General features: G+C 47.4%; 2 protein-coding genes across 3 annotated transcripts in view; both read right to left on the reverse strand.

The window, feature by feature from the left end:
• MGAT1 (alpha-1,3-mannosyl-glycoprotein 2-beta-N-acetylglucosaminyltransferase) overlaps positions 1 to 141 on the reverse strand; it is a 35,393-nt gene extending 35,252 nt beyond the window's left edge. Inside the window, exon 1 of one of the 2 annotated variants that reach the window (XM_084840786.1) lies at positions 42 to 141. The gene's annotated coding sequence lies outside the window, so the exon portion shown is untranslated. Of the gene's footprint in view, positions 1 to 35 lie in introns of both variants that reach the window. The other variant, XM_084840787.1, reaches the window with a different exon arrangement.
• Positions 142 to 11,282: 11,141 nt separating this feature from the next.
• Positions 11,283 to 27,157, reverse strand: LOC146355231 (carbohydrate sulfotransferase 5-like). Its single transcript, XM_084829861.1, has 4 exons — positions 27,097 to 27,157; positions 26,268 to 26,344; positions 13,440 to 13,502; positions 11,283 to 12,443 (listed from the first exon to the last, which is right to left on the reverse strand). Exons 1-4 carry the CDS (start codon positions 27,155 to 27,157, stop codon positions 11,283 to 11,285), a joined length of 1,362 nt encoding a protein of 453 aa, XP_084685987.1.
• Between the last annotated feature and the right edge of the window lie 765 nt (positions 27,158 to 27,922).

Genomic DNA, 27,922 nt, shown 5'->3' on the forward strand with positions numbered 1-27,922 from the left:
TCTCTCTCCTTTCCTTCCTTTCCCCCCTCGCTTACACTGACCGAGGGCAACGACACTCAACGGCAACCAGCACCACAATTCCAGCCACTTCCGCCTGTCAGCGCCGGAAGCGACCCCATGGCAACCAGCCGTCCCACCCCCTCTCTCCGCTTCCCCTTGAAGCCACGCCCCCTGCCTTCGTACACGTCAAAACGCAGGCGCAGCCTCTAAGGTTTCTGCGGGAGCCGTCGTTCTTGCTAACAGCCACGCCCCATTCCCCTCCCCTAACGAAGAGGTAGCGCTTTTCGCAAGGGCGGGAGAAATGGACAGTTCGATCACAGGCTAGCCACGCCCCCTTTCCAGACCTGACGCGACAAACGCGTCACCACCTCCTCCTCCTCCTCCTCCGCGAAGAGGGAGGCGTACAGGAACGGGCGGCGCTACCCTTGTCTCTAATGCACGCGCACTGTTGTGACGTAGAAGCCGAAGGCTGTCAGGCACGTCGCTCCTCCGTGCCCTGCTCCAATCATCACCCAGCAGCCCTCCCCGTGGCAGCCGCGCCCACGCTCGGAAAGCTCCCCCCCCGCGCGCTCTTCTGCGTGGTCGCAGGGGGTTGGCTCCGCGTCTCGGAGCAAGTCCGCGTGCCTCTCGCGCCCTCCAACGGCTCGGAGCGGCGGTTTGAAACTAGAGGTTCGTTAGGCTGCGCTGGCGTGAACCATTCAGTAAATGCGGAAGGCGGGAGGGAGCCTGGCATTCGCCGCCTCTAAAAACCAGGGCTTGTTTCCCTCGCCCGGCCCTCTGCCTCAGGAGGAATAGAATCGCCTGGCTGCTTGTTCTCCCTCTGTACGAGGACGCGTGGAATTTGTTGAGAAAAGGGGAAAAGCGAAATAAAGTGTAATCCTATGATTGTTTAGGCAGAACGAAAGTCTGGCTGGGGAATGCTGGCAGTTGTAGGACTTTTGTTCTGTCTAAACACGCATACGATCGCACCTTCAGGCTGCAATCCTTCCTGTATTCACTTAATTGAAACAATAAGGTTGTGCAGCTGTGAATGCAGCTAAGAGTGCATCTGGTGAATGCTGTCACCATCACCACCTCTTCAAATAGTCTTTAAAAAAAATAAAGATAAAAGTTGCAATCCTATGCATGTAGGGCTTTTTTTCTATCTAACGACGCCTGGCATTCCCCAGGCAGCATGGGATTGTGCCTTAAAATATATATATATATCTTCCCCCCCCCCATTCCTTGTCTGTCATGTCTTAAATTTAGACTGCAAGCCTGAGGGCAAGGACTGTCATGATACCTAGTCTTTTTGGCTAAAGGATGAGGTTACCAATGTTGTAAATAAATAAAAACCATAAATGAATAATGTACAACCCATTCTGTTTGTAGCAATAGCCCTGCAATAACCAATATGAGCAGCTCTTGCTCAAAGCAGGGCTTTTATTATTGTAGGTCCAAGGCTGAAATATGACGGAAGAATTGTTCTTCTTTGCTTTCTTTTACAAAAAGTTGTAAAACCTTCCTTAAAAAAAAAGAAAAAAGTTATCACTTCTGGCTCACTCCAGAGTGTCTTTGTTGGTTTTTATTTAAACAGTGCCCCGCCCCACCCAATTTTTAAAAGAGATTTATACTGTTCATTTTATATTATTGTAGTACTGTTTTGTATGCTGTGGTGTAAGTTGGTTTGAACTTATTTTTGGAAAGTTGCATGTCAATGTGTAAAATAAATAAAATTAGTCCCTGAACTATTTGGAACAGGTTAGTGGTAATGGTGTAAGGGGTGGGTTCTATGTTAATGCTATTTATAGAGATGATGTTCTGTCATCCTATATACCAGGGGTGTACAAACATTTTGGCCCTGGGGCCACATTGAGTGTCTGCTGGGTTGGTGGGGGCGACCCATGTGTATGCACATATATATACACACCACTGACCCCAACAGTAACAGATCTTTGTTTTGAATCAACAGCATCTGTTCAGATGGTGGGTGGGAAGAATAATGAAAAACACTCTAGGAAGGGCCCCATAGTTCTTAAAGTAGGCAGGAACCTTCAAGCACTCCACAGTGGGAACCATAGAGTGTGTTCCTAGCGTGCTTTCCCCTGCTTCTCTCTCTGTCTCCTCTCCCCCCCCACACACACTTTTTGGCAGCAGCAGGTGCTGGGGGCCACGCCACCAGACAAGGCTTGGGGGGCTGCCAGTGCCTATGGTCTGCAGACTACTTCTTGCACCTCTGCTATATTCCAACAGCAGAATCATTCTCCAAGTGTGGATCCTTATGTAACCTTCATAGGGGAGAAACCCTAAAAAAAAAAAGGGCAACAAGGGCTGAGTCTGCTCAGTGCCTGAGCGATGGTTGGGAGGGAAAAAATGGTAAAGCACGGAGGAGTGAGGAGGAGGAGGAAAGAATGGAGTATACTGGGAAAGGACCACTCAACCCTGAACACTCAGTGTTGCACCATTTTGTAGCAGGTGCCACCTGCATCTTATATTTTTTTAATTCTCTGGCAAGACACTGAACATTGAGAATTTTAGAGGAATTCAGAATCCTTGGGATTCTGTAACTACCTCCTCTCCCTTTTCAACAAATTAAATACTATGGGCTCAGTCCTATTGGGATGGCTGTACACCTCTGAACTCCGAGGCTTGTGGCCATCCAATGCAGAACGGGAAGAGCAGCGGAGGCAACCTTTGCCGCCCTGCTCCTCCCACTCTGTCTTTTAGCTATATGGGCTTTCCCCCCCATTTAGCTGGAGTGCGTTGGAGGGGGAGAGAAGGAGGCTGAAGAGGCCTGGGGAGACAGTGTAACCTGGCCTCTCCAGTCCTCATCCATGAGAATGCCCCAATTACCCTCTCTCTGAGGTTGCTTTTGCGACCTTGGAAGGGCAGCTGGTGCAGTTCTTTCCGTGCTGGCTGCAAGGGGAAGGGGACGGGGAGCACGTATTCCCGGCTCCGAGGTCAGAGCACTGTCTCAGACCTCGGATCCAGGAATCTGGAATACCCTATGGCCCCTCCAGATGCTGTTTAGGGGCTATAGGATTGCTTCCTTACCGTGTTCTTGAAATATATTTTTCATACAGTTTGTAAAACTATAGTCTGCAGCAAAATAGAAAAGCAAAGTAACATATCTATTAAACCAGTTGAACAAGTAAACTTTAGACATATTAACTTCTTTTTAATGTTCCTAATTGTCACAAAATGTAACATGCATTGTTGATAAGAATTTGCTGTATTTCATAGGCATGCTAGCTATGCATAATAATCTTTGTATGCTAATGGTAAGTATAAAGTGATCAGATATGTATGCTATAAGCTAGCTTTAAGTGCCAAATTGTGTTCTTGCAACTGGAGCAAAGAAGCTTGCCACAGGTGGGTTGGTTAGTTCTTGGAAATGAAAAGCTCATTACTTCATGAGGAGATGGAACTTCACAAGGGTGCTTCTGAAGTAAGCTGTAAGCCTTGCTGCGTTATGGAGAGGCCCTCCTGAGATCATGAGTAGGAGCTATGACTGAGTCCAAAAAGCCAAGGTGCTTAGATGTGTGTTAAGACAAAAGAACTGGAGTTATTGCTAGGCAGAATGTGGTAAGATAGTGGTAAGATTTTGACGTGGTTGACCAGGAGAATGAGAAGCCTACTGAACATGACTATAAAATCTTAATGATGACTGCTTTGTTGGTTGAGAGGAATAGAACTTTAATTTTACTAAGAAATATTATAGCCGCTATTTCTATTTTGCTTCTAATCATCCTAATTGCATTGTATGCAGCAATGTGCTTTGCTTGTTTTATTATTGCAAAGCTTTGTCATTCTTTAATACTGTTTGTGCAATAAATATATATTTTGCAGTACCACTTTGTGTTATTTGGCTTGAGGTGCTTTTTCAGGGACCACACAACCCATAAATTAATTCTTGAAGCCAAGAACACTCAGCTAGGATACAGCCATTGTTTTCTCTCTAGGACAGGTGGGCATGAGGAGGTAAGGGAGGTGGGGGTTGCTCCCATTCCCCATTTGCTCCATTTAGGGATAAAAGTGGACCCCCTCTCCCTGCTTTATAGATAAACCTGTGTATGTGTTAAACACACATGCAGATCTGGTTTGGCCCTACTTACCAGTTGCTAGGGGGCAGTGGGGTAGAGTGTTGCCTTCACGTCCTGCTTTGGGTTTCCTAAATCTGTTTGGTTGTTGTGGGAAACAGGATGCTGAACTAGATAGACAGGAGGATGAGCTTGGCAGCCCCATTGAGAGCATCTGGGTTAAAATAAATAGAGCAAAGAATAAAAGGAACATGGTGGTCAGACTCTACTACCAGTCACCCAGTTAAGGAGAAGACAAGAATGAAACTTTTGAAAAGCAAATAGCCAATGTTTCAAGGAAACATGATGTAGTAGTAATGGGGGACTTCAATTTCCCCAATATTTGATGGGAGACAATTTCTGCAAAACATGGCCCCTCCAGGAAATTCCTGACTTGTCTTGCTGATAACTTCCTCCTACAGAAAGTGGAGGAAGAAACTAGAGGATTGGCTATCTTTGACTTGATCCTAACCAACAGAGATGACTTAATGGATAATGTAGCAGTTACAGGAACTCTGGGGGGAAGTGACCATGTTATGTTTGAGTTCTTGGTTCTAAAGGAAGCAAAAGCCAAGCGTAACCAAACCATCCCAAATGCTTCTCCAAGATCTCCCTGAACACAGCGATGCTTACTTCTGAGTAAACTCATTGGTGGTAAGGCTTTCCTTTCCTTGGAGTAAGTGCCATTGAAATCTGTGTGGCTTGCTTCTGAGTGGGCATGCATAGGAGTGCATTGTAAGTCTACTTAGAGTAGCAGTCTTAAGGTCATCCCCTTCAATGCATTTACTTGGAACTTCCCCCTCCCACTGACTTCACTGACTGCTTCTTCTCCCTTTTGTTCATCAGCTTGATGGTTGTTTTTTCTTCCCAGGGTGGTGGTGGGGGGTCTCTCTTCTTAGCCATGTAGGAGAAAGGCTTGACAATTAGAATTTTGATGGGTATTAAAAGTGGCTTTTTTCCTCCCCTGAATAAATTCATCATGCAGAGCTTGCAATGGTCATTTTTAATAGTTTCCTTTTGGGATGTGGAATTGTTTTAGATAAAGCAGTAATGCTGAGGTGGTTTTCCATAGTACTCCCTCCCACCTAGCCAGCCACTATCTCTTCTAGCCCACCTTGCAGGGTCGTTGTGAAGCCAAAATAAGGGGGAAGAGCAACAACAGCGTGGGGCGGGGGACAAGCTGGGTCTCATGAAGAAGGTGTCCCCCATGAAGCGGTTGCCTGGGTGGGGTGGCTGCTAGGGATGGCTTGGCGCATTGACTGAATACAAGTCAGTTTGTGGATTTCTTACTTCTGTAGTTGGGAACCCAGAAATCAGTATACCTTTCAAACTTAGTAGCGCCAGCAATATACTGCACTTAATTCCATCACGCACTGACATATTTAGTAGAGAAGGACTAGCAGCGCCAGCAACCTTGGGGTAAGCCACTGAGAAGACTCTCTCTCCTGCAGAGGAAGGAGGGAATCAGCTCCCATATAGCCTGCTATCTAGATCACATCCAACGTCCGTGCTGCTGTGGAGGATTGGAGGGACAGGCAGAGCCGTCAATCACATTACAGGAACCAATGCTCGGGGAGGGGAGGGGGCATGGAGCCAGCCCCCTCCCCTCTGTCCTGATTGTTCTGTGCAGCTCTGCCCAGCCATGAAATGATATAATGCGGAGGGACGCACTATGAGAGATGCCTGCATACAGGGCCAGTCTAAATCCCGGAAAGTATCAGGAATCAAAAGGAACGGTTTATAGTGGGATAAAATGCCAGGTGTGAAGAGAGCCATGATAGCGCTCTTCGAGTACTTGAAAGGTTGTCCCAGAGAGGAAGGCCAGGATCTCTTCTCGATCATCCCAGAGTGCAGGACACGGAATAATGGGCTCAAGTTACAGGAAGCCAGATTCCAGCTGAACATCAGGAAAAAAGTCCTGATGGTTAGAACAAAACGACAGTGGAACCAATTGCCTAGGGAGGTGGTGGGCTCTCCCACGCTGGAGGCATTCAAGATGAAGCTGAATCTGTCAGGGATGCTCTGACTTGGATTCCTGCCTTGAGCAGGGGATTGGACTCGATGATCTTGTAGGCCCCTTCCAACCCTACTATTCTATGATTCTATGTTTGTGCAAACCAGCAGAATTCCATTTATGGTAGACAATAGCCGCAGTGCCATTTGCCATCTTTAAAAACAAAACATTTGCATAGCTTTGTACTCAGGGATTTCTCCCCTCCCGGCACCCTACAATGGGGGTTGGAGGAATGCCATCCTCAGCTGATCTGCATAGATCAATCTGCGTGGATCAGCTGAGAAGGTCCAGCCCTACTGTTAGGCAGAGTGAGGAAGCTACCTAAGGCAGCAGATTTTGGGTGACATAAAAAAGCTGCAAATTGTTATTTAATTTTTTATTGTTGCATTTTTACTCTCAGGGACTTGTGGGATTTTCTGCCTCAGGTTCCAAAATAACTTGGCCAGTCTTGGGTACTAACCACCTTGACTTGGGTAGAGGGGCACCATTTGTTATTTTGCATCAGGCAACAAAATGTCTTGGTCTGGCCCTACACATGAGGAGGAATAGCTGGGAAGTCTGTTTGTATGTGTGTGAATGGTGTGTGTGTGTCTGTCGGTCAAACTGCATGTCACTTTCATTGTGTAGCGTGTAGTTGAGCATATTTTTTTCTTCTTCTCAAGAGTAAGTGCATGTGGCCCCAATTCAGATTGGGACCAGTGTGCACCAGGAGGGGAGGATAAAACCTCCCCCCCATTTCCTTCCCGAAATTCCATCCCTCCCGCCCAGTGTGGGAATTAAAGGGAAAAATAGTCCCCATTAGGCTCAGTTACAAGCTATGCAGTTAACATAACGTGTAGTTTGTCCCATGTGTGAATGGTGTTTGTGTAAGAGAGAGGAATGGATATGGCCACTTTGGGATCTTCTCACACCCACTGCTGGTATGTGCCCGCCTTCCTCTGGAGGGTTTCCCAAGTATCAATCCAGTCCTCGAGCCCCAAAAGGTTCCCCGCCCTTGATTGTTAGCAAAAGCTTTTAAGATGCACAGAACTCCAGTATAATGGAAAAGTCAAACTATTCCCACCATTCACATATGCCATATGGAGTCACACCCAGCTGCAAAAGCTGCCAACATAAATTCAAAGTGTCTTAAGTTGTGGTGATCCCACAAGCCATTTAGCAAACAAGAGAGTTTATTCTGTTTCAAGTGTTTAACCTATAGGGCGGTACAGGAGGTTGTAATGAACCATGACGCCAAAATCTTAATTCTAACTATTGTTCTTTGTATTGAATAACCGTGTGCATTTTGCAGTCTTTGGCATGGTTTGAAAAGCTATGACAATCTTCAGAGAGGAATTTTGGCAAGTACACCTTGTTAAGGGGTGGAAGCTGCACTTGCTAAAAATAAATAAATTATTTTAGTATTTTTAGACCAGCTTTCTGCAAAAAAACAACAGCAGGAGTGGTGGACAACATATATAAAATAATTTTAAAAATCATAAAAACTTTTAAAACCAACAATAAAACCATAATTAAAAACAATTAAATGGCAAACAATTTAAAAGGCCAAATTAAAAAGATGCATCTTGATACCTTTTCTAACAGGAGAAATCCCCTTCTCTGTGCAACTATTAAAGGTACAAGAGCCCTGTCCTCTGTTGCAGGGGTGGGCAGAAAGTAGATCTCAAGATGTTTTGGACTTCAACTCCCAGCATTCCTGACCATTGTTAGCCAGGCTGGCAGGGCCTTCTTGGAGCTGAAGTCCAAAACATCTGGAGATCAACCTTCTGCCCACCCCTGCTCCATTGCATCTGTTCTTCCTACTTACTAACCTCCTTACTGAACTTCTGCTAGGTAGAAGCCTAGTTATTATGTTTTCTTTTTTAAGACAGCTAAGGGGAAAATGATAGAGTGTTATAAAATTGTGCATGGCATGAAGAAAGTGTACCACCCCTCCTTTTCCTGTAACACTATAACTCAGTGTCACTCAGTAAACTGGTTGGCAGGAGATTCAGGACAGACCAAAAAAAAAAGCAGCTCTTCACAAAGTGCATAATTAACTGATAGAATTCAGTGGTGGTGGCCACAGGCTCAGATGACTTTAAAAGAGCATAACAAAAATTCATGGAGGAGAAGGCTATCAGTGGCTATAGGTCATGATGGCTATGGAACCTTCATATTCAGAAGCAGAATGCCACTGAATATCACTGGTTGGGGAGCATCAGTGGGGAAAGACTATTGTCTTCATACTTGTGGGCTTCCTGGAAGCGTCTAGCTCAGCCTTCCTGAACTTGGCGCCCCCCAGATGTTTTGGACTACAACTCCCATCATCCCTGACCATCAGCCATGCTGCCTGGGGCTGATGGGAACTGTAACAATCTGAGCAGAACTGGGCCTTTTTTGGAAGGGCTGAATCAGGGTCTGTTTCAAATCTGGGGGTTGGTGCAGACCTCTAGTTCTTGAGATGCACAGAAGATTTAGCAATGGGGCAGAGGGAATACTTACCTACATTTTGGAACAGATGATAGCTTCAAACATGGACTTCCTACATAAGAAACTGTGTTTTTTAGTAAATTAATACACAGTTTCTTAAATGGGAAGTGAAGTAAATGTCTGAATCCATCCTTATTCCATTCCATTCTAATACATGAGTGGACATTTCCCCTCTACAATTGTCCAGGCCCTGAACAGCATTGTCCATGTCAGTAACATAATCACGTTAGAGTTATGTCATCTAAGAGAGGTTCCTTCCTGAAAGAGCTTATAATCTATGTGTTCCCTCTGCACTAAAGAAATCAGGATTCTGAAAAGCTGGATTTCACAACATGAATGCAAGCCTATACGTTTGCCCTTTTATTTCTCCTTTTGTTTGGAATGGGAAAAAGCCATGCCCCCTGTGGGCTGGATATCTGACCAATGCCAGGTGGACAGCACCCAGGCTAAAGTTCTTCTCCAGAGTACCAGCTCCCATTAAATGGATGGGAATAGAGCCAGTAAATAAACCAACAAAAAAAGATGGCAACCTTACCTCCTACCTGTGGCCCTGGCAGTTGCTTCCTCTGCCCAGGATGTTAAGATGGCCCTGAGAGCTCTCCGTTGAAAATGGATCCTGGGAGAGGGCCGGCCTTATTATTAGGCAGACTGAGGCAACTGCCTCAGGTGGCAGATGCTGGGGGGTGGCAGCATTGTCCCCTGGGCCATTCCACCAAGCCCCACAGCTGTCCCTAAGCCAGTGGCAGTGAAGCTTGCAGTGACCACCTGCCCTGTGCCCCCTAAACTAGCTTGCTGCTCTCCAGCGTACTGGAGGATGCTGTCCCATCAGCAGGATTGGAGATTCAACTAGCAGGCCATTCAGCTTCCTTCCATGAGATGGTCCGAGGGGATGAACTGTCTTATCCAGGGATGGGGACCTTGTGGCCCTCCATATGATGTTGGGCTGCAACTCCCTACATCCCTCACCATTGGCCACCCTGGCTAGGGCTGATGGGAGTTGCAGTCCGACAACAACTGGAGGGCCACACCTTCCCCATCCCCTAGCCTTGTTCTTTACCTCAGGCAGCAAGATATCTCGGGTCAGCCCTGGTGGGCTGACCCCTGGCTAAAACTGAACCTCCTGGCCGCAGCAGGGAACAATCACCCAAGAGATTTGCCCAAAGGGTAGCCATGATATTCTGCAGTAGCAGAAACAAGGATTTCTCTGACACCTTAAAAGACGACATCGGCTATGGCAGGAGCTTCTATAGGCCAAATGCCTCCTTCATCAGACGCAACCTGTGAAGCGTATGGAAAGTGCATGTTCCTGGGCATGTTCCTCCCTCTTGGCCGCAGGTGCCTTCCTTGTTTGTCTGAATATCCTTGAAACAGATACCGGAAAGGAATTAAGAAGCCTGCCAGGGAAAGCTTAGCCAGGGCTGGTTTGGCTGCGGCTTTGACAGTGAGATGTTTCCACAACTCTTAGGGCTGAAACAGGTGCTTCAGGGAATCACAGAACTATAGAATCGGAAATAGTCCCATGAGGCCATCTAGTCCAACCCCCCTGTTCAATGCAGGCATTTTACAATTACAGATGGCTGAGGGCCCTGAGAGGGCTCTTTGGTCCTAGAGGCAGCCGGTAAGCATTGTAATTAAATAAATAAAATGTGAAAGTCCATAGAATCAGTGAAGACAAAACCCGATGATGACTCAAGACTCTCAGCAGGAGCCAATGATAAATGAACAGATGTACAAGAAGAGCAAAAGTCCTAACGAGCAGAGAGCAGCTTGTCCAGGCTGCATCTCCAGTTTCAATCAACTCTAGCTGTAACAGTGGTGGCCAACTGAGGGAAGTCTGGGGGCCATTTTAGTTCTCTGGACATCCCCCCCCTCCTGCCCCACAGGTCACACTCTGCACACATTTTATCGTCACAACAAAACATGTGAGTAGGTTAGGCTGAAAGATGGTCCCAGTGTGTTTGGTGGCTGAGTGGGGTACTGATTTGACCACTCCCTGGTCTAACCCCCTAGATCGGCCTTCCCCAACCAGGTGCCCTCCAGATGTTTGGGACTTCAAGTCTCAGCAGCCCCAGCCAGCATGGACAATGGTCAGGAGTGCTGGGGAGTTAATGCCCCTAACACCTGGGCATTTTGGTGAGCCTTCCCCTTGATCAAAGGAGATGTGTTGTGGGAGGCACTTGCATGTTTTTCCAGCAAGGCTTTGGGGGAAGTGATTCAGATCAGGAAAATGTTGCACAGGTGGGAAAGAAGGGCTAACCTCACTTCCCAGCACCGTAACCCCAGTCCAATGGAGGAGGGGGCAGCAGAAGCCTGTGACTTTAAATCCTTTTTCAAAATGTGGGACAAGTGGTCTCAAAGAGAGTATCCATACAAAAATAAAATAGTGGCAACCAAGCTCCTCCCTTTCGTACAGAACTCAGCCTCTTGATCACAGGTGGGCAACCAGTAACCCTTGGCCTTGTTTCAAAAGCCATCTGCAAGAAATCCGGTCAGATGTCTGACAAGAGCGATTGGTCTCCCCCACCCCCCTGATAGCTCACTAGGCAGGGAGGAAGAGGGAAAGAGAGGGGGAAGGTGCTATCAGACAGAGAGGAGTGGCAGAGAGAGAGAGGATGGAAGGCCACACCCACGTTGTGCTCTGGCTCTGCCCAGTGCTGACTTTGGCCCCACCCACCACTGGCACGCCCCCATTGACACGAAGCTGTCTTCCACCCTTTCCACTCTCCCTTGCATTGTGCTTATGGCCCTTTTGCATGGGCCTTCATTTTCTTTTGAGGAAGGACAAGATCCAGTGTCAAATCTCCCTGCTCCTCCTCTGACCCCGCGAGTCTATAACCGAAGACCTCCATGGCTTGCTTGCAGATGGCTTGGACTTTTTGCACCTCCTGGAAGTTGAGGCTCTTCCTCCAAGCCTGGGAGACCACGCTGGCATTTCTCTGTATTGCCAAGGGTCCTATGTTGCCACTGCTCATGGCCCAGTGAGTTATGTTGTAGACCCATGCCTCAAGCCTAGGGGAGGAGGTCAGGCCGGTGAAACGGTACCACTCGGCCAGGTGCCTCAGTGGGTCTCTCACCAGGTCTTCATAACGGGTTAGGAGATAGCGCCCCCTCAAGGCCGGAGGCATGCGCTGCAATGCCGTGAGGTACATCTCAGCCTGGCTGTGGCAGATCTGGCGCATGACCCCCTGGGTGCCGGGGCTGGCGTTGACAGCGTTGCTGAGGAGAAGATCATCTGGGAGAAGAGAGGTGATCAGCCGGGAAGCATAGACAGCCCGAGGGTCCCTGACCAGGTGGATGACATGAAGATGGAGGGAGGGATCCGTCAGGAGTGGATAAAGGGCTTCCAGTTGGAAGACGCGCACGGCCTTCACCACCACATGGCTGTAGGTGGTGCAGGCTTCTGAAACCTTCTGGAAGGGAGTATGGCCACACTGGGTTTTGCACTCCTCAAAGCCGACAATGTCAGAGCGGCTGAAGGCCTCGCAGGCTGGAGGGGAGCACAGGGCCCTGCTCATTGGCCACATGAAGAGGTGATTCACCTTGCTGGGACTCTCAATGTAGGCGCAAAGGGCTGCCATGTCACACAGAAAGATGGAGCGCAGCAGGTCTCGCAGGGGCCCGTGGAGGAGTTCGGGGTTGCCCCAGGGCATGCGTTTCCACACATGCTTGGCTGGCTCCATCATGTAGAAGACCTTCGGGTTCTGGCTGAAAAGCTGCCCTGCAAAGGTGGACCCGGAGCGCCAGCTGGAGAGGATCAGCACGTGGGTCTTGGTTTGAAGTGGGGCGCCTTGGTGGGGCTCTAGCCCCCTCCGGGACAAGAACAAAAAGACCAGGAGCAACGCCAAGACCAGGAGAAGTTGGAATCTTGTGGTGGTGTTTCGAACGCGCATTTTGCCAGGCTGAAGAGGGGACAGACACAGGACAAGAGTTAGTTATGGACAACTCTGGAGAGGGTTAGAGGAATAGAATCGTATGGAAGTACAAGTTCTGCACTCAGGAAATCCCAGCTCTGTGTTTGGAACGGATTTTTACAAATTGGATCCCAGGACATTATTTAGCAGGGGGGTGGGCAGGGAGGATCCCTTCCCTGCTATGATTCAGATCATATGACCATTCCTTATGCCAGGGGTTGGAACCTGTAACCTTCCAGATGCTGTTGGACTACAGATCCCATCACTCCAACCATCGACCATGTTGGCTGGGGCTGATGGAACTTGGAATTCAGTAATATCTGGAGAGGCACAGGTAGGGGTGGACAAATCTGTCAATTTCAGTTTTGCTCAGTTTCTCATATTTCCAATTTTAAGTTTGGTTCATCCTGAACTTTGAGTACTTCCCCAGTCTCAAGTTTATTTTGTCCTAAATTTTTAGAAGTTTTTTTAAAAAGTTTCCATGAATACTTGTTTGCATTTTTGTGCACATTTCTCCCAATATGTTTTTTGTTTGCAATTTTGCCCAATGTGCACATTTTTGGCAAGCAATTTTCCGAATGTAATGTATGTTTGAACATTATTTACACGCATATATGCATTTTTGTGTGCACGTTCCCCAAATATGTGCATTTTGTATGCATTTTTTGCTTGGAGAACTCCTTGGCAAAATTGGGAAAAGTGAAAATTGAGAAGGATAGCTGAGGACGCAATCCTGTTGGATCTGCCCTTGACACTTGTAAGCCTCTGAACTCAGAGGCTTATGCACATCCAGTGCAGAGTGGGAGGCAGGGCGGAGGTGATCTTCGCCTCCTCTCTGTCTCCCACCTTGCAATTTAGTTGGACAGGCTTTTTCGCCCATCTAGCTGAGGCATTGAGGAGGAGGAGGGACGGAGGCTGGGGAGGCCTGGGGAAATAGTGTAAGCCGTCCCCTCCCCTCCCTGCCTACCTGCACGCCCCCTTTACCTTCCCTCCAAGGTCAGCTTTATGACCTTGGAGTGGCAGCCGGCGCAGTTCTCTCCACGTGAACTGCAAGGTGGAGGGGAGCTCGGACTCTTGGATCTGAGGTTGGAGTACCATCTCTGACCTCGGATCCAGGAATCTGAGCTATCCTATGCCCCTCCCCCCAGACTCTGTCTAGGGGCCATAGGATTGCTCTCTGAGTTTCAATTTGTGTCTTGATTCAAAAGTGTGAAATTAGGTAGGTTCACCTTAAAATGCAAAGCAAACAAATTCCTACCCTGTCCTTAGTTACAGGTTCTGCACCCCTGCTTTGCCAGCACCTCTATTTCTGGCCAGCTCACGGGTTCTTTGCAGCGAATAAGTCATGTTATAAATAAGCCGGCAATGTGAGGCTGTAGCTCCAGGCTTTGCATGCAGAACGTCCTCTGTTCAGTCCCTGGCTTCCCCGCTTAAATAGATCTCAGGTAGCAGAGTTGTGGAAGACCTCTCGCTCTCTCTGCCTGCCTAAGACCTGGAAGTGTTACTGCCAGTTAGGAGTAAATAATAAGGGACTAAATCAGGGGAGCTGAACCTCTTTCAGCCCAAGGGCCAAATTCCATTTTGGAGGAGCTCTCGGGGGCCGCATTCCAGTGGTGGGTGGGGCCAAATGCAAAAGAAGCGGGGCCAAAATACCAAATCCCCAGAGGCTGAAATGCCTCTCCTAAGTCTTCGTTACTGGCAGTAAGGGCTTTAAGCTCAAATATGCTGGAGGTTTTGGCCCCGCCCCTTTTGCCTCCGACCCCGCCCACTTGGCCAGCAGCCCTTCCACCACCACTGGGATGGGTCCCCAAGAGCTCCTCCAAATGGCGTTTGGCCCTCCAGCTGAAAGAGGTTAAGCACCCTTGCCACCGAAGCTACCTTCCTGAAAGAGGTAATGAGGATTCAGAAAAATGGACAAAAATTAGAGCTGTGCACAAATTCTCCACTCTATTTGTGGGCAGAGAAATTGGGAGGAGAATTCCTTCAACAATTTCTCCCAGGTAGGGCTCACCACTGGCAAGGGTCATAGCAGGGCTTCTCTCTTTTTTTCCTAATGGTTTTTTGGGTGGGGCATGGCCACGGGGTGGGGGGGGGGGAAGAAAAAGAAAAATCTCAGGATTTTTCTGAGGAAAATGTTGTGTGAGAAATGTTGGCTCAGCTCCAGTTGTCATTCTTCAGGATTCAGCAATTTCCCCAGGACTTTCCAAACATTAAGTTTCTAAGGGGTGATTGTAGATACATGTCATGTCTAAAGCAAGTGCAGAGATATGATTGTACAATGAAAAACAGGATGCTTGTACACACTCCTCAGTCACCTCCTAAGTAAAGGAAGCACAAGAACCCTGAATGCAACCCATGATAATTTCTCCGACATTTCTTCTACTTTAATTTTCTTTTCGAAAGCAATTTCTTTTCTGTCAAATTGAATGAGAGTGGCTGAAACTAATGTGGGAGAAATTTTCGGCATGGCACTAACAAAAACAGGGAATTTTCTGTTTTGGAGCATGACAGCAAAGTTAGTCTGGTGTAAGAATCAGGAACAAGGAGGAGAAAGTAGAGGAAGTGTTAGACTATATTAGAAAAAGAATAGGTTCAAAGAGATACATTAAAAAAAAGAAATGTATTTCCGCATTGTAATGCCACTTGAATACAGAAGAAAAGGTTTTTGAACAGACTAAAATCCAAAGATGAGAAAAGATGCCTAGCTGAGGCTTGCTCTGCCAAATACATGCAGACGATATCCAAGAAGAATGAGGCAAGTTCTCAGAAAGGAATTTGTTTAAGGAAGGTGCAGAACCACCTGTTACCATAAGATGGCTGTGTTTACCAGCAGATGCAACCCAACAGCTGAGCTCTAGGGATGTAGGAAAGGTACTTAGCTTTCCCGGATTATGTTTATGGTTGGGGGGGGAGGCGTTCTGTCCCTCCCCCCGGAATCCTCGCGGGGGGGAGGCGCTCTGTTCCTCCCCCCCCCCCGGAATCCTGGCCAGCCAGCTGTGCTCCGCAGCGATTCTGCGGAGCCGCCGGCCGGCTCCGCCAGCAGCCCGACATCTGGCCGCTGGCTAGCAGGGACGCAAATGGCAGCGGCCATAGCCGCCGCCGTTTGCGTCCCTGCAGTCAGCCGTGATAGGCTACGTAAATGTTTACGTAGCCTATCACGGCTGACTTTAAAAAAAAAAAAACATGCGCGTATGCAAATGGCAGCGGCCATGGCCGCTGCCATTTGCGTTCCTTATTTTGGCACGTCTTAGTCTATGTAAACATTTACGTAGACTAAGACGGCGAAAATAGGGGGAACGCAAATAGCGTAGACTTTCTATACCACCCAATAGCCGAAGCTCTCTGGGAGGATCACAAAACTTAAAACCAAAAAGCATGCAGTAAAACACTATAAAATATAATTTATAAAATATAAATTTTATAAATTTTATAAAATATAAAAGCATCAAAACCACAATATAACAATAAAAGCAGAATAAAACCAGAATAAAACCTAGAAGCAATGCAGAGATTTAAAATACAGATTTAAAACAGCAAAGCTAAAAGACATAGGGTGCAATCCTAAGTAGATAGGTGGTTGTCTCCAACCTCAGAGGCGACCTCCTATCCAAAGCAAGGCAGGAGAGGCATGGGGGGATTGTCCCCTCTACGCCTCTCCTGCCTTGCTATTTCTCACTGGATAGCTGGTTTTGGCTGTCTAGCGGCGGGGGTGCCGACTGGGAGAGGAAGCTGCTGTACGACACATAGGATGTGTCATACGTGCAGCTCCATTCTCTCCGCCCTGGCGCGCCCCCCAGCCCCACCCCTTTTCAGTCACTCTGCACTCCTCTTACAAGCGCAGAGGATGGGGCTTCTCCACGCTGCCTCCGAGGCAGCATGGACGGGGGGTGGGGGTCAGATTTATGGCCCTCTAGACAGTGTCTAGTGGCCATAGGATTGCTCCTTAAAAAGCTAAAATTCCTGGGAAAATAAAAAGGTCTTCACCTGGCACCGGAAAGAATACAATGTAGGCGCCAGGCGAACCTCACTAGGGAGCTCATTCCACAGCCGGTGCCAAGCAGAAAAGGCCCTCCTCCTAGTAGCCACCCGCCTCACTTCCTTTGGCAGGGGCTCACGGAGAAGGGCCGCTGAGGATGATCTTAAGGTCTGGGCAGGCACATATGGGAGGAGGCGATCTTTCAGATAATCTGGCCCCAAGTCGTTAAGGGCTTTGAATGTTAACACCAGCACTTTGAATCGGGCCTGGAAATGGACTGGCAGCCAGTGCAGCTGAAAAAGTACTGGCATAATATGAGCTCGTTGGCCACTCCCTGTTAACAGTCTTGCTGCCCTATTTTGAACCAGCTGAAGTTTCTGGACCATTTTCAAAGGTAGCCCCACGTATAATGCATTGCAGTAGTCCAGATGAGAAGTTATCAGAGCATGGATAACTGCAGCTAGGCTATCTCTGTCCAGATAAGGGCGTAGTTGGTATACCAGCCTAAGCTGATAAAAAGTGCTCTGTGCCACTCAGTGCACCTGTGCCTCAAGTGACAGTTCTGGGTCCAGGAGCACCCCCAAACTACGAATGTGATCCTTTAGGGGGAGTGCAACCCCTCCAGAACAGGTTGAATATCACCTTGTTGGGCAGACGAGCCACCCACTGACAGAACCTCCGTCTTGTCTGGATTGAGTTTCAGTTTATTGGCCCTCATCCAGTCCATTACCGTTCCCAGGCACTGATTCAGAACACCCACTGCCTCACCTGGTTTTGATGAGAAAGAGAGGTAGAGCTGGGTGTCATCCGCATATTGATGGCACCTCAGCCCACACCTCCGGATAACCTCCCCCAGCGGTTTCATGTAGATGTTAAACAGCATGGGGGATAAAACAGAGCCCTGTGGAACCCCATGGCACAACTGCCATGGCACAGAGCAATACTCCCCCAGCACCACCTTCTGGAATCGGCCATCCAAGTAGGAGCGGAGCTACTACATTAAAACTTTCCAGGACAGTTATAAACCATAAAATAAATCAAAAAGTGCCCAACAGCAAAGGGCAGTGGTAAAAACAATAACATCAGAACTTAAAATACTCCAGAGATTAAAAATCTGGGGAAATAAAAAGGTCTTTGGTTGGCACCTAAAAAATGTTAGTGTAGGTGCCACCTGAGCCTCCCTCAGAGAGAGCTGCACAAGTAGCTCAGTGGCAGAGCCCCTGCTTTGCCTGCAGAAGGTCCCAGGTTCGATCCCCGGCATCTCCAGGTAGGGCTAGGAAATGATCCCGCCTGAAACCCTGGAGAGCCGCTGCCAGTCAGTGTCGACAATACTGGGCTGGATGGACCAATGGTCTGACCCAGTATAGGGCAGTTTCCTATGTTCCTAACCAAGAAGGCCCTCTCTCCAGTTGCCGCCTGCCTCACGTCAGATGAAGGGAAGGGCTGTAGCTCAGTGGCACACCACGTGCTTTGCTGGGGTTCAACCGAAGCAGGGCTGGGGAAGACTCCAGGCTGAAACAGCCTGGCGGCCCTCGGATGTGTTGGACTCCAGCCTCTATGCAGTGGAGGCTGGTGGCTCTGATGTCAGTGGGGCAAAGCACTTTGGAGAGCTCCTTTAGAGTTCTGACTGGTTCTGACTCAAGCCTGGAGCGGATTCACTGCCCCACTGACATCGGAGCCACCAGCCTCCACTGTTCCTATCATCCACAGCCAGCATGGCCAATAGACAGTTCTGAGCTGGGTGGACTGGCCCAACTCAGGAGTTTCCTATGCTTACCTAACTATCTTTGCTGATGGCTGTGAAAATTACTGTTTGTCAATGTTGGGAAATGATCATAATTTTATGATCTATGAATACAGAGAAATCATACCAATATTTTTATTTTATTTTATGAATTCAATATAAATATTTCCAGGGTGGTTCACCAAAGTAATAAAATTGACAATCTTATGTTAGAATCCCTGCCCCTAACCTTTATTAATACTCACAGCCCAAAAGGAGAAGACGGCAACCGAGGACTCTTGCAACTGCCATTGTGTTTTCATTTTGCTGAACTGAAATCTTCACTTTAGATCATTACGATCATAACTGTGATTGTCAGATGCAGCCAGTGTACTGCATCTGATTTACAATGAATGATTAATCATTGCTTGTATATTGCTGTGTTACAAATGAAAATCTGATGGTTTATGTTATGGATGCTATGACTGGAAATGTAACAGCCAGTGCAATTGTCACAATGAACTCTGCTATTGAAATCTGGCATGTGAGAAGCCAGACATTCTAATAAAAGGTCAGGCTGATGGCATTGCAATCTGTTGACTCTCCTTAATAATTGATATGAAGGGCATACATGGGAGTTGGCATAGTATAGTCTGATCATCCCTGTAAGAGGTGAGGCATAATTTCCTCAAGCTCTGGGAAATTTAAAAATGCATAGAATTTTAGAGTTAGAAGAGAGCCTGGAGGGCATCTAGTCCAACCCCATGCTTGATGCAGGATCTACAATGCAGGATGCAACTATAGCATCCCTGACACATGACTGTCCAGCCTCTGCTTAAATATCTCCAGCGAAGAAGAGCTCACCACCTCCCAAAGCAGTCTCTGTTCCACTGTCAAAAATACCTTACCTATAGGAAGCTTTTCCTAATGAAAGCTGCTTCCCTGCTATTTCCACCCATTGGTACTAGTCCTGACCTCTGGAGAACAACAGACAAATATGCTCCCATCTTCTGCATGCCAGCCCTTCAGATATTTGAAGACTACTATCATGTCTCCCCTTAATCTTCTCTTCTTCAGTCCTTTCAACCGTTCATCAGAGGACTTGGTTTCCAGACCCCTCACCATCCTGGTCGCCCTCCTCTGGACATTCTCCAGTTTGTCAATGTCCTTCTTAAAATGTGGAACTCAGAGAGAAAACAAAATGGGCAGATGTAGGAATCTGGGGCCTGGATCCAGATTTAGGCATAGTTAGAGTAGACCTATTTAAATCAATGGGTCTTAAGTAAGCCATGACAACCTTAAGTCCCTTTGACTTCTACTCTAAGTATGACTGAGCCTGGATCCAACCCTAGATCTGGATTTAGGCCCTTCTGTTATATTGATTGCAGTCTGGGCTAAAGCCAAAAGGTTTCTGGTCTTACATGCTTTAAGAATTATAGGATACTGGATAAAAACAACGAAGAGTCTTGTGCACCTTAAAGACTTAACATATTCATTCCAGCATAAGTTTTTGTGGACACCACCCACTTTGTGGTGCACCAGGATGATAGATGTTTCTGTCAAACACACCATGAGGTCTATATGGTATGCTGTAATCAAAGTTTACTTACAGTGGCAAGAAAAAGTTTGTGAACCCCTTAGGATTGTCACATATTTCCAACCTAAAATGTTATTAGATCTTAATTTAACCCCATAATCCTAGATAAAAAACAGTAGATAACCTGATTAAACAAGTGACACATCAACATGATGCTTTTTCAACATTTTTTAATCCACAACTGATTCAACATCCAATATCCATGTGTGAAAAACTATGTGAACCTCCAGATTCAGTTCCTGGTGACACCTCCTTGAGCAGCAATGACTTCAAGTAAGTGTTTCCTGTAACTGTTGGCCAGTCTCTCACATCGGTTTTGAGGAATTTTGGCCCATTCCTCCTTACAGAACTGCTTTAGTTCAGTGACATTTGAAGGCTTCCTTGCATGAACAGCTTGCTTCAGGTCCTGCCACAACATTTTGATGGGGTTTAGATCTGGACTTTGACTAGGCCATTCTAAAACACAGAATTTCTTCTTCCGCAGCCATTCGTTTGTAGTTCTGCTTGTATGTTTAGGATCATTGTCTTGTTCCATGACTGACTTTTGGTTCAGCTTCAGCTCACAGATGGATGGCCTGACATTCTCCTCTAGAATCTTCTGATACACTGTGGAATTCATGGCTGTGTCAATGATGTCAAGCCGTCCATGTCCTGAGGCAGCAAAGCAGGCCCAAACCACCACATTCCCACCACCACGATTGATGGTCGGGATGGGGTTTTTCTGTTCGAACTCAGTGTTTGTTTTTCTCCAAGCATAATGTTTCTCATTGTGGCCCCAAAGTTCTACCTTTGACTCCTCTGTCCAGAGAACATGGTTCCAGAAGTCTTGGGAAGCATCTATGTGATCTTTAGTGAACTTCAGATGGGCAGCAATGTTCTTTTTAGGGAGCAGTGTTTCCTCCTGGCTACCCTTCCGTGGACACCATCATTGTTCAGTCTTTTTCTGATTGTTGAGTCATGAACACTCACATTAGCCATGGCGAGAGTGGCCTGCAGATCCTTGGATGTTACTCTGGGGTTCTTTTTGACTTCCTGGATGACATTCTGGTTTGTTCTTGGAGAGATTTTGGTAGGACAACCACTCCTGGGTAAAGTGACTGTGGTCCTAACCCTTCTCCATTTGTAGACTATCTGTCTGACAGTGGATTAGTGGAGCCCCAAATCCTTAGAAATTGTTTTGTAACCCTTTCTAGACAGAAGAGCAGCAATAACTGCTTTTCTGAGGTCCTCAGAGATGTCTTTTGATCATGACATGATGGGTTTCCACACAACCGTATGGTGCAGACCAAACTCACAAAGTTTCTCATCCTTTTATAGGGTGGGGCCTCCCAAACTCACCCCTGAAGATCTACCTAATTACTTAAACACCTGATTCTAATAATTCCTTTTAATTGAGCTGATGCAACCAGGGGTTCACTTACTTTTGCACATACCCTGACTTATGTAGTCATTGTTTGCCTCATTTATCCATCATTTTATTTCACAAGACATGAAATCGGTTAATATCAACCCTATTGCATATTTAGAAAAGGACTGGTTCTGATTCACAAAGGCTATCATGGTAAAACTATGGAATTTCTGTAATTATAATTAGGGTTGACAAACTTTTTCTCACCACTGTATACTGGAGGCTGCAGCAAAAAAGCTACTGTCCTCTCTAGAGCTGGTGACACGAGTGGTTGAGAAAACAGTACATTTGGGGTTGGCGAAGGGAAGAACAACTTAACTTAGGAGATTGCTGCTGTTAGGGGTAAATAGGACTGTTAGGAAAGATGAAGCATATAGACTTCTCAACTTCTGAATGATGGTTCAGGGTCCAATCCTATGCATGTTTAGACAGGAAAAAGTCCTACAAGGGCTGTAGGGAATGCTGGGAGCTGCAGGACCTTTTTCTATCTAAACATGCTAGGGATTGCGCCCTTAATAATTTAACATGGATTGCTCAATGCAGCATGTGTAAGTTGTTCTTTGCTCAGCAATATGTTCAGCATTGTTCTCCAAGTTGATAATTGCTTTCTGAAAGCTCAAGTATGAGATTTTACTAGGTAACCTGAAAGCCTGCTCTGCTGCTGGACAGCTTATTGTTGCAGAAGTTCTTCCCAAAAGTGTAAATGTCGTCTGCTTCTTTCTATTTATTATTTAATATCAACATTTATATACTGCCTTATTCAGTGGAGGCTGGTGGCTCCTACTTTGGTGGGGCTGTGAATCCATTCTGGGTTTCCATCAGAACCAGCTGGAACTCTAAAGCAGCTATTCAAGGTGCTGAACCCAACCCCCAAATGGCTTCAGCACCTTTGACAGCTCCTTCAGAGTTCTGGCTGGTTCTGATGGAAACCCAGAATGGATTCACAGCCCCAGCAAAGTAGGAGCCACCAGCCTCCACTGGCTTTATTTGCTAAAATGCCTTTAAGGCAGTGCCTTGATGTGAGGTGATGTCGTGTTCCCTATAGCAATGGCTGGCAACCTCTGACCCTGGCCGTTGGGGTGAGAGAGTGAGAAGGGGCCCTTAAGAAGAGAGACATACGGAAAAGGGGGTGGTAGAAAGGGAGAGGGAGACACGGGGGCAAAAAGAGCATGAAAAGGTGTGGCTCTGCCTACTTTTGGCTCTAACCTGGCCCATCACTGGCTTTGGCCTCACCCAGCCCCAGCCTGCAGCCCTCGTCAGACTACTCCCAAGGGAATGCGGCCCTCCAAAAAAAAAGGGAAAAACAGTCCGCTCCTGCCCTATAGTCAGTGTTGGCTCCAGTTTTCTTTTGGAAGGGAGGGGCTGAACACTGCTCTCGCCCAAAGAAAAAAACCAGAAATTGTGTTTTCAGGAGAATAGTTTTAGGTGCTTGACTCTGGAATTTATTTTAGCTGTAACAACCCTCCAGCCCCTCCCTAGTTCAGGAACTTATAGCACAACCAAGGTGTGGGCTTGGCGTCAGTATTTATGACTTTGAGAATGCTCGGAGGGATAAGCAACATGTTGCCTTAAATGTGTTGTTTAGCTATATGTGCCCAATTTTTCTTCTTTAAATAGCAGCTGGGGGGAAATGATCAGAATTAGGACAGCGGTGTGTGGGGAGGTGGGTTTTTGTTTTTTTTTAAACCAATGTTAGTTTCACTCCTGACACAAGTGGGAACTGCAGGGGGTGATTTTCTTCATATGCATGCCATAGGGGTGTGTGTAAATGATTTTTAAAAGCTCCAAACCATCCCCCTGATCACAGACCAAACTGACCTCCTCTCTGTGACTGCTATCTAAAGTAGAAATATTAAGTGTACAATGCCAAATGATACATTTAATTTATCATGTAGTTCTGTGAATCCGCAACAGTTACCCTCCTTCTTAGATGTGTGGATCGCATTCTAATGGAGGAGAGCAGGGCCAGCCCTAACATTGAGAGCCAGTGTAGTGTAGTGGTGAGAGTGACGGACTGGGAGCCGGGAGATCCGGGTTCTAGTCCCCACTTGGCCATGGAAGCTCACTGGGTGACTTTGGGCCAGTCACAGACTCTCAGCCCAACCTACCTCACAGGGTTGTTGTTGTGAGGATACAACGGTGAGGAGGAGGATAATGTAAGCCGCCTTGAGTTCCTTGCGAGAGGGAGAAAGGCGGGGTATAAATGCAATAAATAAATAAATAAATAAATAAAACATTAGGCAGAGTGAGGCAGCTGCCTTAGGGCAGAAGATTCTGAGACATGAGAAGGCAGCAAATTGTTAATGATTAAATTTATTATTATTATTATTGCATTTTTGCTCCCAGGGAGAGGCATTTGTGGGATTTTCTGCCTCAGGTGCCAAAATAACTTGGCTAGACTTGGGTATTAAACACTTCGACTTGGAGAGAGGGGCACCACTTGCTATTCTGCCTCAGGCAGCAAAACGTCTAGGGCGGACCTGTAGGAGAGTGGGGGGGGGGGCAGCACACACACATTATGAAGCCCACCAATTTTGGAGTGTTGTTTGCCACCTCAGCTGAAAGCAAATGTCCTCACCTCTGAGTGAAACTCTGGTTTCAGTGATCATAGAATCATAGAATAGTAGGGTTGGAAGGGGCCTACAAGGCCACTTGATAATAGCAAGTTTCAAATTTTAGACTTGGTGATTTCAAAACACAGTCATCTCCTCATTAAACTCAAATTGTGAAACTCAAAATTTGAAAGCGCTTGAAATCCTAAACTCTTAACGGTTTGAAATTCGTTTTCTTATCCTTTTTGCTCCATGCCTTCATCACTAAGGTTTCAAAGTTAAGACAACAGCAACAACATTTACCTTGGCTCCATATAGAGCCCAGAAACGCCTCCTCAGTTAGATCCCTCAAACCAAGGAGTCCTGTTCCTTGGCGTATCCTATTCTCACATGCTCTGGCCTTTGCCCAAGATTCTTTTGCTCTGCTGGGCTGAAGGCAGTGGGGTGGGAGGAGCAGCGGAGGCACTCTTCGCCTCCCCACCCTCCTATCTCCTGTATGTTCGCTAGACAGGCTTTTCAGCCCATCAAGCAAAGGCGCTTCAGAGGGCAAGGGAAGGAGGCTGGAGAAGGCTTAGGATAACTCGTATCTTAGCCTCCCCGGTCTCCTCCTCTCCACATTCACCAGAACGCCCCCTTTCCCCCTCCCCCAAAGTCGCTTTTCTGACATTGGAGAAGCAGCGAGCATAGGTCTTTTCACACCACCTGTGAGGGGGAGAGGTATGGGGTCGGATCTCCAACTCCCCCTCCCCAGTTCAGAGCGCTGTCACTGACCTCAGAGGAGTTTCCTGAGCCATCCTGTAGTCCTTGGGATGTTCACCCAGGGACCACAGGATTGCTCTCTAAACCCCCTTGTCTTTTCTGTACACCCCAGAACCTATGGCTCTTCACCCAGGTTCTTGAGAAAACGTCGATCCTTTGAAGGAGCAAAATACAAACCATGATGGTTCTTAAGTGTGGGCTTCTCCGCTATTATGCTGAACACACTAAGACTAGTCTCCACCTATGCACCCCCATCACAGCGGAGTGCCACAAACAAGAGCCAGTGAACTATTCCGTGCTCATCTCCAGCTGGCTGATTTAGGTCAGAACCATACAGTACACCAGCAAACACCAATTCTCAACTCCATGTCTGCTGAATAATGCAAACTGGCGAGAGCCACTGTGGCGTAGTGGTGAGAGTGTTGGCCGGGAGATCCGGGTTCTAGTCCCCACTCGGCCATGGAAGCTCAATGGGTGACTTTGGGCCAGTCACAGACTCTCAGCCCAACCTACCTCACAGGGTTGTTGTTGTGAGGCTAAAAGGGAGAGGAGGAGGAGGATAACATAAGCCGCCTTGGGTTCCTTGCAAGAGGAAAAAAGGCGGGATATACATGCAATAAATAAATTCAGGCGCAGGGAGCATTTGCAGGACTGGCATAGCAGGTAGCAGTGCTTCACTCCCCCCCCCCTTCTGCCTTTCTTCTCCTACAGCCCTCCCCCTCCTGGATATTTTCCCTCACCTACCCTAAGCTTATTTCTTGTCTCAGAAGAGCCCAGGCTTGTTCGGGGGAAAGCAGCAGGCACAGGCTGAATTAAGTACACCCCTTCCGACTCTTGCATCCTCCCCTGCACACATCCCCCTGCAAGATGGGGGACCTGGGTTTGTTGACGTGTTCTGCCCTCAGAGCTTCAGGGCAATGAATATCTGTCCTAAAATGCACAGAAGTGAATAAAGGTCTCAGCACTTGTCCCAGAGTAGATGGGGAAGTCAGTATTTACCTGCTGTTGCAGCTGCCTCAGGTGCTTCCAGCTCCTATCTGCAGAAAGAAGCTCCTCTTGAAGACTGAAACTGTCCTCTCTCTCTCTCTCTGTATGTGTAAGCTCAGAGGGTGGTTCAGCAGTCTTTGGGCGCACAACCGTGACAGGAAATTATAATCTAGGGCTAAGCAAACATGCTTCATGTCTGGAAGAGCTACAAAGAACTCTCTAGCACAGCCTTTCCCAACCTGGTGCCCTCCAGATATTTTGCACTACAGCTCCCAGCATCCCTGAACACTTGCCATAGAGGCTCAGGCTCTTGAGAGCTATAGTCTAAAACATCTGGAGGGCACCAGGTCGGGGAAGGCTGCATCTTGTGTCAGCCATAGTGGTAGGAAGAGGAGGTATCAACTTATGATTTCTCATATTTGGAGGGTTGGGGTTAGGGACTGTACTCGGTAGGGGCACTTCCTTCCTACCCATGCCCACATGCACTCAGTATCACAGGCATGCATGGGTGTACACACACGAGCCCATCCCCGGATGGCTGGGATACAGCACTGCCCATGATTGTCACTCCTGCTTCACCTCCATCCGCTGTCCAAATGTCTCCTGCTTCCTCAAAAGACTCTGTTTTTTCCTCCTCAGTGCCCCTTATGCTTGGAAGGGAACATCTGCATCACGCCACCTCTTTTTTCTTTCACAAAACCCATCCTTTCTGTGAAGCCTTTGACACAAACCTTTAGTCCCCATACCTTACTGCAGGCATGGGAGACCTTTGGCCAGGGGAATGTCACCATTCGTCTGCCAGCTTTTTACCCAGTCCCCTGCCCTCTCTCCCAGCAGGGAAATGCTCTTATCTCCGATCAGCTGCTGATTGGAGATAAGAGCCTTTCCTTGCAAGGGAGAGGGGCCTGGAGAGGAAGCTGCTGAGTGATCCAGTTCTGTTTACCTCTGAGGCTTGTCCTGCTTCCTTCTAAGTAAGTTTGCTCTCCCTGCTTGTGAGTAGACAGGCCACTTAGGCTCACACATCTGAATAGATATGTAGAGGCTTGGTATTTGGGGTACTATTTGAAGATGCTGCTGAATGATTCAGTCCTGCTTACTTCTGAGTAGACAAGCACAGCCAGCAGGCATTCAGTTCTGCTTGCTTCTGAGTGGGCTCAAAATCGGTAAGAATTGCATTTTGGGCCTGCCCACTTTGCCTTTGGCTTCGCCCACAGGTGGAATGTGGCCCTCGAGATTGGTCTGGAATAGGTTTCCCATGCTTGCCCTGCTGTAACCAAGCCTTACTCTGTGTCACTGAAATCAGCACAGACTTCCCCCCAGTTTACCCCTTGCCTCCATTTCTCTCCCCTTCCTCTGCTGCTTCCCCTGTACTAAATGGCAGATGGGCCTTTCCTCTCCTACATGCTTTTATGAGCTATGCAATTAGCATCAATTCTTCAGGCAAGGTTTTCTCCATCACTGCATCTCCATGCAGTTCATTTTCTGGCCTTCCTGCAGTTGTTAAAGGCAGAAGAGTTTTGCTCATGGTGGTGGTGGTGGTGGTGGTGGTGTCAATTTCCCAGGGATTTTCCTGGGATTCCCATTACTCATTAACACTTCTCTCAAACACTCAGCGACTTGGTTACTTTCTGCAACTCACCTTGGGACTCATCAAGGGAGTTGTACACTTTAAAGGGGTGGATGCTTTTTAATGGTTCCATCATCACACATAACAAGGAGCATTAACAAGAACTAGAGCAATGCTTCTTCCAATGCTTTTCCCAGAAGAGGGTCGTTAATGAGGCCCACTGTGCCATGCTATAACAATTAATGAGACAGAGTTGGCCAAAACAGTAATGAGTCAAGAGATCCTTCACTGCATCTCCCAACATCTTTTTCCTTACTTAAAATTACCCCCCACCCCACCATGGCTGCTAACTTAATGGGGAAAGAAGATTGGGGCTTCCCCTTTCCTAGTGTGCTATTTCCTCAATTTAAATTGCTCTCCCTGTAGTTCCAGGTACCTGAATGTCTTCCTCAGAGGGGTTAATAGCAGTTTCAGGATCTGGGCAACTTAGATCAGGGAAACGGCACAGGGGGACAGTCAAATACCCCCTTGCCCAGTCATTTCCTTGATCAGATTAATAGTCCCTTGCGGCTGCTTTGAAGAAAAGCAGTTGTAAGACCACTGTTAAAGAAACCCACACTGGATCTCACCATCCTAGGTAATTACTGGCCTGCTTCATCTTTGCCATTTCTGGCCAAGGTGCTCAAACAGGTGGTGACAATCCAACTCCAGGCTTTCTTGAAACTGATTACCTCGATCCTTTTCAATCTGGGTTCCAGCCCAGGTTTGGAACTGAGACAGCCTTGGTTGCCCTGGTGGACAGAGGCTGTGTGTCCCTGCTGGTTCTGCTGGACTTCTCAGTGGGTTTTGATACCAGCAACCATGGTGACTTTCTGGGATGCCAGGCAGGGATGGGGTG

The sequence above is a fragment of the Heloderma suspectum genome, chromosome 2 (genome assembly GCF_057233095.1).
Source record: "Heloderma suspectum isolate Gila_16-S chromosome 2, 16-S_ref, whole genome shotgun sequence".
NCBI lineage: Eukaryota > Metazoa > Chordata > Lepidosauria > Squamata > Helodermatidae > Heloderma > Heloderma suspectum.

What these genes read in the sequence shown, in the direction of transcription:
- LOC146355231 (XM_084829861.1), bottom strand. Translation starts at nt 27,157, where the DNA reads ATGGAACCATTAAAAAGCATCCACCCCTTTAAAGTGTACAACTCCCTT. An exon ending in CTCCCTTGATGAGTCCCAAG is followed by an intron (nt 26,345 to 27,096) that starts GTGAGTTGCAGA and finishes CTCCCTTGCAAG; the next exon opens with GAAAGGCTCTTATCTCCAAT. An exon ending in GAGAGAGGGCAGGGGACTGG is followed by an intron (nt 13,503 to 26,267) that starts GTAAAAAGCTGG and finishes TCCACCTTGCAG; the next exon opens with TTCACGTGGAGAGAACTGCG.